General features: G+C 53.8%; 1 protein-coding gene across 1 annotated transcript; it reads right to left on the bottom strand.

Moving 5' to 3' along the window:
* Nucleotides 1-316: 316 nt before the first annotated feature.
* Nucleotides 317-8,288, bottom strand: LOC129201293 (electroneutral sodium bicarbonate exchanger 1-like). The gene is made up of 16 exons (XM_054812414.1): nucleotides 8,201-8,288; nucleotides 7,738-7,884; nucleotides 7,142-7,277; nucleotides 6,772-6,932; nucleotides 6,092-6,280; nucleotides 5,866-5,954; nucleotides 5,588-5,745; nucleotides 5,142-5,229; nucleotides 4,514-4,660; nucleotides 4,239-4,330; nucleotides 3,568-3,736; nucleotides 3,301-3,434; nucleotides 2,381-2,626; nucleotides 2,169-2,274; nucleotides 1,095-1,256; nucleotides 317-337 (listed from the first exon to the last, which is right to left on the bottom strand). The coding sequence occupies exons 2-16, from the start codon at nucleotides 7,853-7,855 to the stop codon at nucleotides 317-319; spliced, it is 2,016 nt and encodes a 671-aa protein (XP_054668389.1). The 5' UTR covers nucleotides 7,856-7,884; nucleotides 8,201-8,288.
* Between the last annotated feature and the right edge of the window lie 2,878 nt (nucleotides 8,289-11,166).

Here is an 11,166-nt window from a genome sequence, read left to right as displayed (position 1 = left end):
GTCAAGATTCCTAAACATGAAAACTGGGGAGGGGGAAGAATGAAAAAAAAAAAAAGGGAGAGCATCATCAGTGGAAGATGGGGTTTGAGCCCTGTTCGTGGGACCACCGCGGCAGAGAGGAGCTGGCTGGCGTGCCACTGTCCTCGCCGCTGCTCGTTTGCTCAGCATTGCCGGCCGAAGCACGGGAAAACCGTACGCGCGCGTCTCGTCACGCTCGCATGCGGTCCTTTACCTTTTTCCTCCCCAAATTCAGACTGTTTCTGTGTTCATAGGGAGAGTCTTCCACACGGTCGTTTTCGACATTTCATCCCAGATATTAATCTCGGAAGGATCGGTCCTGCAATAAATATTTTACATAGCAATCCGTGATTACGGGAACTGCTGCCGCCAAGTGCGTTAGCACCAGCAAGAGGACCAGGGGGGCCCGGGGAACCAAAGCTCAGCGTAAGCACCGGAGGTTTTGCTGGATGAGGAGTTGCGGGAGGCAAGCCTGTAGAACAACAGCTCCAGGCAAAGGCTCTTGCTGGCGTTTAGCCCTGGAGCGGGCTCCTAAGCCACTGCTGCTACAGGTCGTGCCTACACCACCTCTTTCTTAAATATGAGGATCTCCTGCTACCCTAAAGTCACTGATGATGCAAGTTTTGGGGGTTAAATGGGAGTTGTGCAGCCGCTCTGCGCAGGGGCAGAGCCCCGCCATCGCCTCCGGCAGCCCTGCCCAGAAATTTGATTTTCCCGCCGAGCGGACCGCTTTACCGAGGGACGCTCGATAAAGACGGTGCCAAACACCTTCAAACGAATCTTGCCGGGGGTCCTGGCGCTTGGTGGCACTTTACCTGTCGCTGCTTTGCTGTGGGATATCCCACTGCCTGAGCAAAATATCGCTCGGGGGCAGGTCGCGAGGCAGGTGGGAAACGCCACGGTCGTTTAGCACTCATGGAAACGAGGGAGGGACATCCAAGCTGCTGGAGAGTTTGGCCTTCAAGGTCAATGTCTCCCAGCTTGACCAAGCGGTGGCAAATACTGCTTAGCGCTCCGGGAAAGCCATTTTGGGAAATGAGTGTGGAGACTGCTGCCGGCCACCATCTTCTACCTACTCTGGTTGGGAAGTAACGGCTGCTTTTAAACTTCTTCAAGAAGCTCGACAGGACAAAGGTGGAGAAGAAGAGGATGCAGCACCAGAAGAGGACATTAGGCGCGTAGGGGCCATTGCGTCCACAGGCAGGTCCGTGAAACTCTCCATGCAAATACCGACATTCCTGGAGAAACAGAGCGTCAGGACACAAAGGTAGTGCACGTGCGGCAAGGAAACCTGGGATAACTCGGGGCTTTTGAGGATCTTGGTCCAAGATCCATGACCTTGTAACTGCTGCTGCTGCTGCTGCTGCTGACGGAGATTTATATTGAATGAGCAGCAGCTGAACAAGTGACACATCGAACCGCACAGAGGAGAGCGGAGAGGCGAGATGTGATGGGACACCATATCACAGACCCATGGCACATCCTCCGCTCGAATGGCAGGCAACCGTGGCTGAAGAAGACGCCAAGAGGGGAAGGAAACACTGGAAGTTCTTGGGGATAGAGAAAGAGGGAGCAGGGAAGGAGGGCTAAGACAACCGCGGAAGGAAAGGAGAAGAGACGAATCGTCCCTTCCCAGCGAAGGGCTCCCAGGACACGGCCAAGAGGGGATGAAGATGTCCTGAAGAGCCTCCCATCCTATGCCTGGGCTTTGCTTCCAGCAACAGCAGCCCGAGAGGCTGCTCAGACGTGCAAATTTATGCATGGACCTACAGACAGTGCTGAGTAAGCAAGCAAGGACTGGAGTTCTTAGGAACCAAGTAAGGAAGCTAAGGACTACCTTCAAGCAGGAACTTAAGTCCTCCAACTTCTACAAGAATCAAACCACCCACTTAACCTTGCTCCTGGTCAGAAAAATTGTCCTGCGACAGGGTCAAGGAGGACAGTTATTACCCACGATGTTGGGGGGACAAGGTGGACTCTCCTTCCCAGGACCAAGCGGGTTAAAACCACACGTTAGATTTAAAGAATGCCTTTGCAGAGCAGCACTAGCACAGTCTGAAGCCCCTCATCACCCGAAGGGCTCTGACTTTTGCAAAATGTGAACGCCCCTGGACCCCGCGGCCGCGGAAGTAGTGGCTTGGGGCACTTACAGTCACCGTGAGGTTTTCCCAGGCGATGCCAGACACGTCGATCTCGTTGCTCTCCCAGAAACGCAGGGTTGCCTTGCTGGGATGGCTTGGTGCCTCACACTTACAGCTGGGAGGAGAAAAGCCAAGACGAGGGTGAGGGAAAGGCAATAGAGGTGCAGCCCTGAGCTCCTGCCAAGGGGCAGCAGCCTTTTAGGAGGAAAAAAAAAACTCACTAGTAGACGGTGAGGAAGTCGAGCTTGCTGTGCATGTGCACAGGGTAGGTCTCTCGCAGGTGACTCAGCTTCTCCAGAGCCTCGTAGATGAAGATGATGCAGATGAGGGAGGCGAAGGCTTCTTCGGTGAAGCGGGTGATGTAGCACACCAAACAGCTGGCGTCGGTGGCCACCAGCACTATGCAGAAGAAGGCAGTCCACAGCCCGATGCAGGCCCGCAGAGAGAGATAGGAGAGCGCGTACTCCCTGGGAAACCAAAATAAAACAAAGGGTGGAAAGGCCAGGAAGAGGCGCCGAGCCGTGCCTTCCTTCGGGGAAAATCACGAGCAATTTAGGAGCACGTCAAGGCTGCAGATGGTAAATGCACTTTCCATGTCCTACTACAGACAGCCTTGGGGCTGCGGTGCAGGGTGCGGACCTGCAGGAGGAGAGGCCAATTATTTCATGATTGTTATTTAACAATTAGCTTGTGTTAAGGCCTTGGAGGCTAATTGAGGTCAGGGCCCTTTGTGGAAGGTGGTGTCCTCCCACATCACCCCCATGCCCTAACACCAAAACCCCGGCTGATTTTGCACCCAGTCACCTGCTACCAGCAAGCTGGGGCTGAAGAATAAATTGAATTGCAATCAGGGTGTCTCATCTCACATCAAACTCATCACAACACAAGGATCCCCATCCTTAGGGCTTCTCCTCTTCCTGCTTCATTTTAACCCTAAAACCCCCAAACAACCTCATCCATCCTTCAGAGACCAAGGGCTCTTTCACCATCACATACTAAAGCAGCAGCGTGCAACGTCTGCGACACAGAAAACAACTGAAATCTAACAACTCTCACTGAGAAAAAGACAAGAAAAACCTCATTTCTCCACCACTGCCTCCTGAAGGCTCTCGCGGCACTCGGCCGCGGCAGCCGGCCTTACTTGCAGAATTTGTAGAGGATCTTTTCGAACACGAGGATGGGTCCAGTGCTGCCGAGGATGGTGAGAGGTTGGCCAGCAAAGAGGGAATACACCACGCCGGTCATGGATGCGCCCAGCAGTGACTCCATGGCACTCTGTCCAGGGAAGAGGCAGCGGTGAGGAAATAAATCAATGGGAAAAAGAAGAAAAAACCCAAAGCAAATTCACTGCAGCGAAGATTTTGCATGAGTTTTGCGCTCCCCCACGCCACCCAAGAGAGGTGCTCACGATGTGGCCGTCGGTCGCCTCCCCCAGCAGTCCCCCGAAGGTGATGACAGGGGACATGCAGGCACAGAAGAGGAAGGACGCCAGACACTGCAGGCTCAGACCATCCCGAAAGTCGCTCCAGAACCACGGGGCTTTGCGCTTCACGTCCAGGATCAAACCTCCAAAGAGCCTGGAGGAAGGAAAAACAAATAGACTGTTTCCCTGCAAGACCACACAGAGGGGGTTTTGCTGCAGAAGGACAAGCCCAAGCAGACAGTAACCTTCATTGCTAACCAGCAGCAGTCTCCTTCGGCCGTTTTATACCCGGCAGAAACCAAGCAAGCACAAAAAACCCCTCCAACAAAAAGAAAAAGGACCAAACCTGAAAGCCCATCCCCTCTTACTGCAACTGTCCCTTGCTTGGAGAAGCAGCAGAGCTCTCCCTGGAGGTATTTACACAGCTGCTTCCACCCCAAATCAAGAAAATCTGTCTGCAGTGGTGCTGTGGCTGAGCCCAGCTGCCCAGATCTCACCTGCCCAGCCCAGGGGACCGAGCTGGTAATGTGAAGCCCCTTCACTGAACCAACTAACCCCAGAAAACTGCTACAAGGGAAGGTGCACGCTCCGATTCTAGAGGCAAAGAGAAAAAAAAAAAACAAACAACAAACCCCACAAACTATTAAAGCTCACACCTTCCCGTGCGCTCCAGTTCAGGACCACTGTGTTTCTCTGGCTTGCTGTGAGAAGCACTGTCATCGAGAGCTCCTGGCATCTTCCTTTTTCCCTGTTAAAAAGGAAATAAGCCAAAGCTATGGATTCGTAACCACTGGCTTGTTGGGCTTCTGGTCTGGGTATGTGACTGCGTCAAACTGGGACCTGGTGAATCTGGGTCCCAGAACAGCATCCCCGGCCGGCCGGCCGCCGGCCTGCCCGTCCCCCTCGCGCCTCCCTCCGCCGCAGCACCCACCTGCGAAGGGACGTTTTTCGGGGGCTCGATTCGGATCGATGGATCCCATTCTCCTGGCGGCAAGACCGTGACCTGATCCAGAAACTCGTCGATGCCGGCCACGAGGTCAGCCCGGTTCTCGGCTTTATAGGCAACGTCACGGAAAACCTGCCGACAGGAGACAACCTGCTCAGAGGACAACCCATCTCCGATGTCCTAAGCACTACGGTAAGCTCCTGGCTAAATGCAAGATCATTTTCCCCAAATTTCCTGCTTGTAATGGCAGGAAATATTCCCCCAAATGGAAAAATCTGTCCATCACGGTACTTGTAATCATGTCCTCCACGAGGTCCCCATCCCTCATGGCACACCATACCCTTTTGCTTAAAGCGGGGAAGTTTCACTGGCCCTGGCAATGCCACCACTGGGGACAGGGTGCTGGGGACCCCGGGGAGGTGCAGGATGCACACCGGGTGGGATTTCAACCTCCAAGAGGTGGGGTGATACAAATCCGTGCGTTTGCTTCGGCGTGTGAACGAGGGGTGGGCTATCTGGAGAGGTGTGGGCAGTTGGGAAGCAAATCCTCTTCCTCACTACTGCAGAGAGCTGAAGAAAACCAAAAATGACCCGGAATTCTCTCTTCTCGCACCTCATCCGTCATGATAGTAGCCATGGACCTGCCGATCTCATGGTACTGATGGGCTTTGCCTTCTGGTCCAAGCAAAACAAACAGGAACCTGGGCAAGAAAAACACAATGAGCGAGAAGAACGTGTCCTTGCTCAAAGGACACCCAAGGAAATCCCTGGGAGCCCCCAGCCCCGAGCGCAGCTCCAGAGGGGACACGTAGGCTCACCGACTCCGCCAGGAATTTGAAATTCACCAAAACCGATGGCAAATTTAATTTTTGGGCCAATTTTCATTAAAATTGGCCAAGGGGTTTGAAAGACACAGCAGGGAAGGGATGCGAGTGGGAGAAATGTCCTCGCTCCCCCTGCCCTTGTTCCCTTGGGACGCCAAACTGATGCATGCACCTTGATGTTCTTTCGTTGGGTGGGGGTTTTTTGAAATAAAATCTTTGTGCTTCTCGTTCAGACCTTGTTGGGATGGGAACTTCCGTCATGCCCGAGAGGAGGACAGCCGGGGTCAGGCGGACAAATGCCACGATGGGCTGGCGAAGGAAATCCAGCTCTCCTACGAGCACGTTGGATGCTTCAGCCCCGGTGGGAATTTTCTTCATGAAATGCAGCTGCGCCTAGGCACAACAAGCGATTTTCAGGCAAATACCCCAAAAGCAAAGCCCTCAGCACTCTGCAGCCAAATTTGCAAGACCAAATCTGGCCCTAAAGGCATAAGATAGCTACGAGCGTCTCACCTTGCTTAAGTCCATCGCGTTGCTCTCGTGGTTCACCCCATTTTTAGCTTCTGCAGTGGTAGGAGAAGGATGCGGGGTGAGTGTTTGGGCTGGTAGGAAAAAGAAAGACACTCAGAAAGACGGACAAGGAGCAATTGGGATGCTTCTCCTCTGCCAGGACAAGTCGAATGGGACCAGAGCCCTGCAGGAACCCTCACCTGGTGCCAAACCCTGCAGGAACCCTCACCTGGCTTGTCAAGGAGGTGCAGGTCTGACTGCTTCTTGCTCACATCAGCAAACGAGCGGACGATGGGAAGAAGGTTGTTTCTTTTCTTCTCATTCTGATGGTGATGCTTCTTCAGTAGGACTTCTCGAACTTTTGCCCGCACGTGCTCGTCAAACTCCGTGGACTGGTCTTGCGGGCCCAGGATCATATCTGGGGATGGCAAAGGGAAACGAAGCCGTCAGAGCAGAAACCCCCCCAGGTCCCAATCCCCGAAGCCCCCGGGGGAAGGCTGTGCCACGCAGGATCCCCTGACACAGGCCCAGCCTTGCTTAGCAAGACATTTTAATACAGTTCAGCCTTTGCAGCGAAAGCAAGAAGTTTCTTTTGCTAAAAAACACGAGCAAAGTGCTTATTCATCACTCTGCTAAGATAATTATTTCCCATTCGAAATAATGCAATTTTCTTGCCCCGTCTGGCCTTTCTGTCTGACTCTACACATTCAAAAAAAAAAAATGGAAAAAACACACCAGAAAAAGCTGGTGTGACTGTTGCACGCCCAGCCTGCATCCAAAACCAACTTAAAAACACAGCGGGGTTTCTGGAAAAGGACGCGCCGTTGGGGCAGGGTTTGATTCGGGAGCGGAGGGCACCGCGGCAAACCGAGCTCGGCCGTTCCCGCAGAGACGCGGCGCCCGCGGTACCTGCAATCTCTTCGATGCTGTTGGCACAAATGTCCAGCAGCACCGTCCCGTTGATGATGCAACTCCTCAGCTCAGAGAGGCTGTGCAAGGACAGCGTGGCCACGTAGGGCTTGCTCCAGCGCTCGCCGCCGTCTTCCACGTCCTCCTCAAACTTCAGCCACCTGCGGACATCAGGCGCGATCAGCCCCATTGCGAGGAAACGGCCTCAGCTCCGCAACCCCTTTAACAGAGCTACAGGGCGGCGAGAGAAGGCTCCTCGCATCGGCACCTGCAAAAGCTTTGCCAAAGTCCCGGAGAGCGGAAAGCAGAGCCCGCGGGCGCTGCCGGCGAGGGGACTCCTCTCCCACCGCGGCCGGCAGCAGGGATTTACCTTGCCGTTTCCTTCCACTCGGCATCTTCACCCTCTTTCACGCAGATCTCATCCAGCTCGGTGAACAAGTCATGGGGAACGTGCTGCTCGTCCTCCTCGGTCCCGAGGATGAACTGCACTCGCTGGGACGGAGTGTCTGGGGGCAGAAGGCAAAGCCCCGTCCCGTTACCGTGCCCGAATACGGCCCGTCACGCTCATAGGCAAAGCGGGCATCGATCGGCACCATAAACATCGGGCTGGCCCCTCTGCCCTGGCTCTGTCCAGGCTTGCACAGAGCCCCAGAGAAGGAGAAGCATCTAATCCACCTCTGCATAAGGATGGGCACCTTCCCTTCCCCACAGTTCCATTTTTAAAGCCAGGATCCCTCTGAGGAAGGCAAGCCTAAATCCTTTATGCATTTAACTGTCTTAAAAAAATAAAAAAATAAAAATAAAAAAAAAAGAGAAGAAAGAGGAAAGTTTGGGAAAAGAGAGAGGGTCCTGCTAAATGATGCCGCTTTCCCTCGGAAGAACAGCAAGCCACTCAAACCGGCACGGGGACCTGCTTGCAGAAGACCCCAGCACCCACGTAGCCCCGAGGAGTTCAGTGAACGCTGCGGCGGGACTTACAGTGGTAGCCCTGCTCCGTCGGGGCAGAGTCCTTCTCCCGTTCCCGTTCCCGATGCTTCTGGCTGTGGGGACGGTGATGCCGGTGGCTTTGCCTCACCAGCGGCATCCGCACGCCCACGTACAGGGTCCGGTGGCCTGCGAAAAAGCGGCGTTTGCATCGTTCTCGATACCGCGGAGACGCTTGATGCAGATGCCGCAATTAAATCAGTGCAGCCACCCCAGGAGGAAACACCAACTTCTCTTAATTTTCTTTTAACTGGATCCCTGAACGTCACAGACCTGCCCTTTTTTCCCAAGCCTATTTTACTCAAACTTTGCAACGAGAGAGCAACAACAAGTGATGGTTCCCGATCATCTAAAATGCCAAGCAAGGGACGTCGCAGGGACTTTGTGCGACAGGAAAAGGCGCTGGGCTGGCGGCTCCTCTACCGGGATCTCAGCAGAGACTCACCTTCCAACTCCTCCTTCTCATAGTGAATATTGACGACGTTGCTCGTTCTTCCTTGGTCAATCGCTGCCTCTTCGTCATCTCCCTGTTTAGAAAGGAGAAGGGAAAAGTTGCGCAGAGCTCCCTTACGTCCTCCCGGCCATCGTCCACCCCCGCGTCCACCCAAATCCACGAGCATCACGCCTCCGCGTGCCTCCTCCTCCAGGCACAGCCCTAAAAGCACGGACTTGGAGGAGGTTTCTCTTCCCATAACCCAATAAAACAGCCCGTAGCATCGTTCAAACACAAAAAAAAAAAAAACCAAAAAAACCCTCCAAGATTCGCACCCAGTTGCTCGATTTCTGAAACCGAAGTTTGAAGAAGAGCAAAATACCAAGAAAACTTGGGGACCTGGCAGGGCTGTTGGACGAAATTCAAGAAGCAAGAGCTACACCGGGCACTGGGAAACAGCCCAAAAGAACCAAACCCATAATTTAAAATAAAACTTCAAACACTGCGCTGGCATATGCTGCCCGTCGTACTAATGATGATGCATTAATCACAAAGACTTACTTAAAAAAAAAAAAAAAACAAACCCAAAGCCAGAGAATAAATAACTTGTTACGATTTAAGATGCAAACACTAACGTGAAATCTGCTTTTTATCCCCCAAATTTCTGCTTCGACTGAACAGCATCACCTGCCACCGCACGGCAGCGATGCTCGGGAAAGGCACCGGTTAATTTAACGAACAAGAGGAAGAAACGCTCCTGTCTGGAAACGAGTTTGCTGGTCCCCGAGTATTAATTTCAGAGCCGACCTGTTGCTAACTCCCCGCCAGCTCCTGGGACTCGCCCACGTAACCCGGCAGCCGGATTATCACGCGCCCGTGGCTTTCCTGTCCTCTCTCCGATGATGGCCTCCGCCACCCTCCGTCCCCTCTTAGCAAAAATGCATCCTGCTCCCCTTTGGTTTTGCCAAAAAAAAAAAAAAAAATCCCCAAAAAAACCAACCCCAAGAAACTCCAAACCCCAAGCCGGGAAAAGGTATGGGATGAAAGGGCTTAATAAAATCGCTTTAAATTGCAATTTAAAAAAAAAAAATCGCTGTTTAAAGAAAAAATTGCGGTTTCAAAAAAAAAATCGCAGTTTTAAAAAAGAAAAAATCGCAATTTAAACGAAATCACAAGCTCGAGCGCATTAGGTGGGTGTTGGAGTGGGAATACACGGGGTGGTTTGGGAGTCAAACACCCCGCGGGTGACACGGGGAAAGTCTCCGTCTCTCTTAGAAACCGTTTTGCCCCCGTACTCCGACCAACGACGCTGAACCTGCCGCCGGGAGCCCTCCCCGGCACAAAGCATCTCCCCCCTCCGCATCCCTCTGCGCTCCGGGGAAATGCCGACGGGATTTCGGGGAGAGGTTTCCAACCATTTGGGGCGGGGTGGGGGGGCATCGGGGACGTTGGGCCCCTCGGCAGAGCCCCTACCTGTAACTCTTCCAGCAGCGTCATTTTGTAACCCTCGTCCTGGCTCATCCTGACGTCGGTCAGCGGTTTTGGGGTTTTGGGGATCAATCAAGGGGGGTTAGACCCCCCCCAGGACACCGCAGTAACCCTCACCGAGAGGAGCTCAGTGTCGCCCGCTGTGTACCAACTCCAGGTACACAAAAAGTGACCGTTTCTTGGAATCGGAATCTTGGGCATGGGCGGTTATTTAAAGCCACGCAACCCCAAAACTCATCCTGCTTGGAAAACTTAGTGGATGGGGAGAAACCAGCTCTGTTTTGAACCAAACCTACCCGGAGGAGAGAAATGGGGTGTAAACGCCGGGGCGAAAGGCATAAGCGGCGTTTTGGTGTGTTTCACAGCACAAGCTGCCAACATACGAGTGAGGCGCAAACCCTTGGGAAAATACCCGTTACGGGGCGGCTCAGATCCCCCGCTGCTTTTATATTATTAAGTTTTAAAGCTTCAGGAGGAAACGTAGGAGGAAACGGGACAAGTGGGGACCTCCGGGTCCATGGCGAGATGCTCCGAGCATCTCATCGCCCTTCCCCGGCCACCACAGCATCCCCAAAATCGCAGCGAGCCTCACACGGAGATGCCACCAAAGAATTTAAACCAGAGCACTGAAAGTGCGTGGTGATAGGCAAACAAAAGCCAAAGTTTCAGCAAATGAGGGGGGGGGTGGGGGGTGGCATTTTACTCCCCCTGAAGTGCTAAGGCATCCAGCAAAGATAAAAAATGTACAACTCTAATTAATCTTTGAGTCTGCCGCTTCTTCCTCCTCACGGGGAGGACTCCTCTCATCGTTCCCCTGCTCCTACATGGAGCCTCTCCCACGGGCTACAGTCCTTCACGAACTGCTCCAGCGTGGTCTCTCCCACGGGGTGCAGACCTTCAGGAGCAAACTGCTCCAGCGTGGGTCCCCCACAGGGTCACAAGTCCTGCCAGCAAACCTGCTCTGGCGTGGGCTCCTCTCTCCATGGGTCCACAGGTCCTGCCAGCAACTTGATCCAGTGTGGGCTTCCCACGGGCCACGGCCTCCTTCAGGTCCCTCCACCTGCTCCGGCGTGGGGTCCTCCACGGGCTGCAGGGGGAATCTCTACACCCCCTCATCCTTCCTCCATGGGCTGCAGGGGGAATCTCTACACCCCCTCATCCTTCCTCCATGGGCTGCAGGGGGAATCTCTACACCCCCTCATCCTTCCTCCATGGGCTGCAGGGGGAATCTCTGCACCCCCTCATCCTTCCTCCATGGGCTGCAGGGGGACAGCCTGCTTCACCATGGCCTTCACCATGGGCTGCAGGGGGATCTCTGCTCCGGTGCCTGGAGCACCTCCTGCCCCTCCTTCTGCACTGACCTGGGTGTCTGCAGAGTTTCTTACATCTTCTCACTCCTCTCTCCGGCTGCAAAAGCTCTCTCTGTTTTTTTTTTACTTCTTAAATATGTTATCACAGAGGCGCTGATTGGCTCGGCCTTGGCCAGGGGC

Source organism: Grus americana, unplaced genomic scaffold (genome assembly GCF_028858705.1).
Source record: "Grus americana isolate bGruAme1 unplaced genomic scaffold, bGruAme1.mat scaffold_91, whole genome shotgun sequence".
Lineage (NCBI taxonomy): Eukaryota > Metazoa > Chordata > Aves > Gruiformes > Gruidae > Grus > Grus americana.
This window is presented reverse-complemented; position numbering and strand designations above follow the sequence as displayed.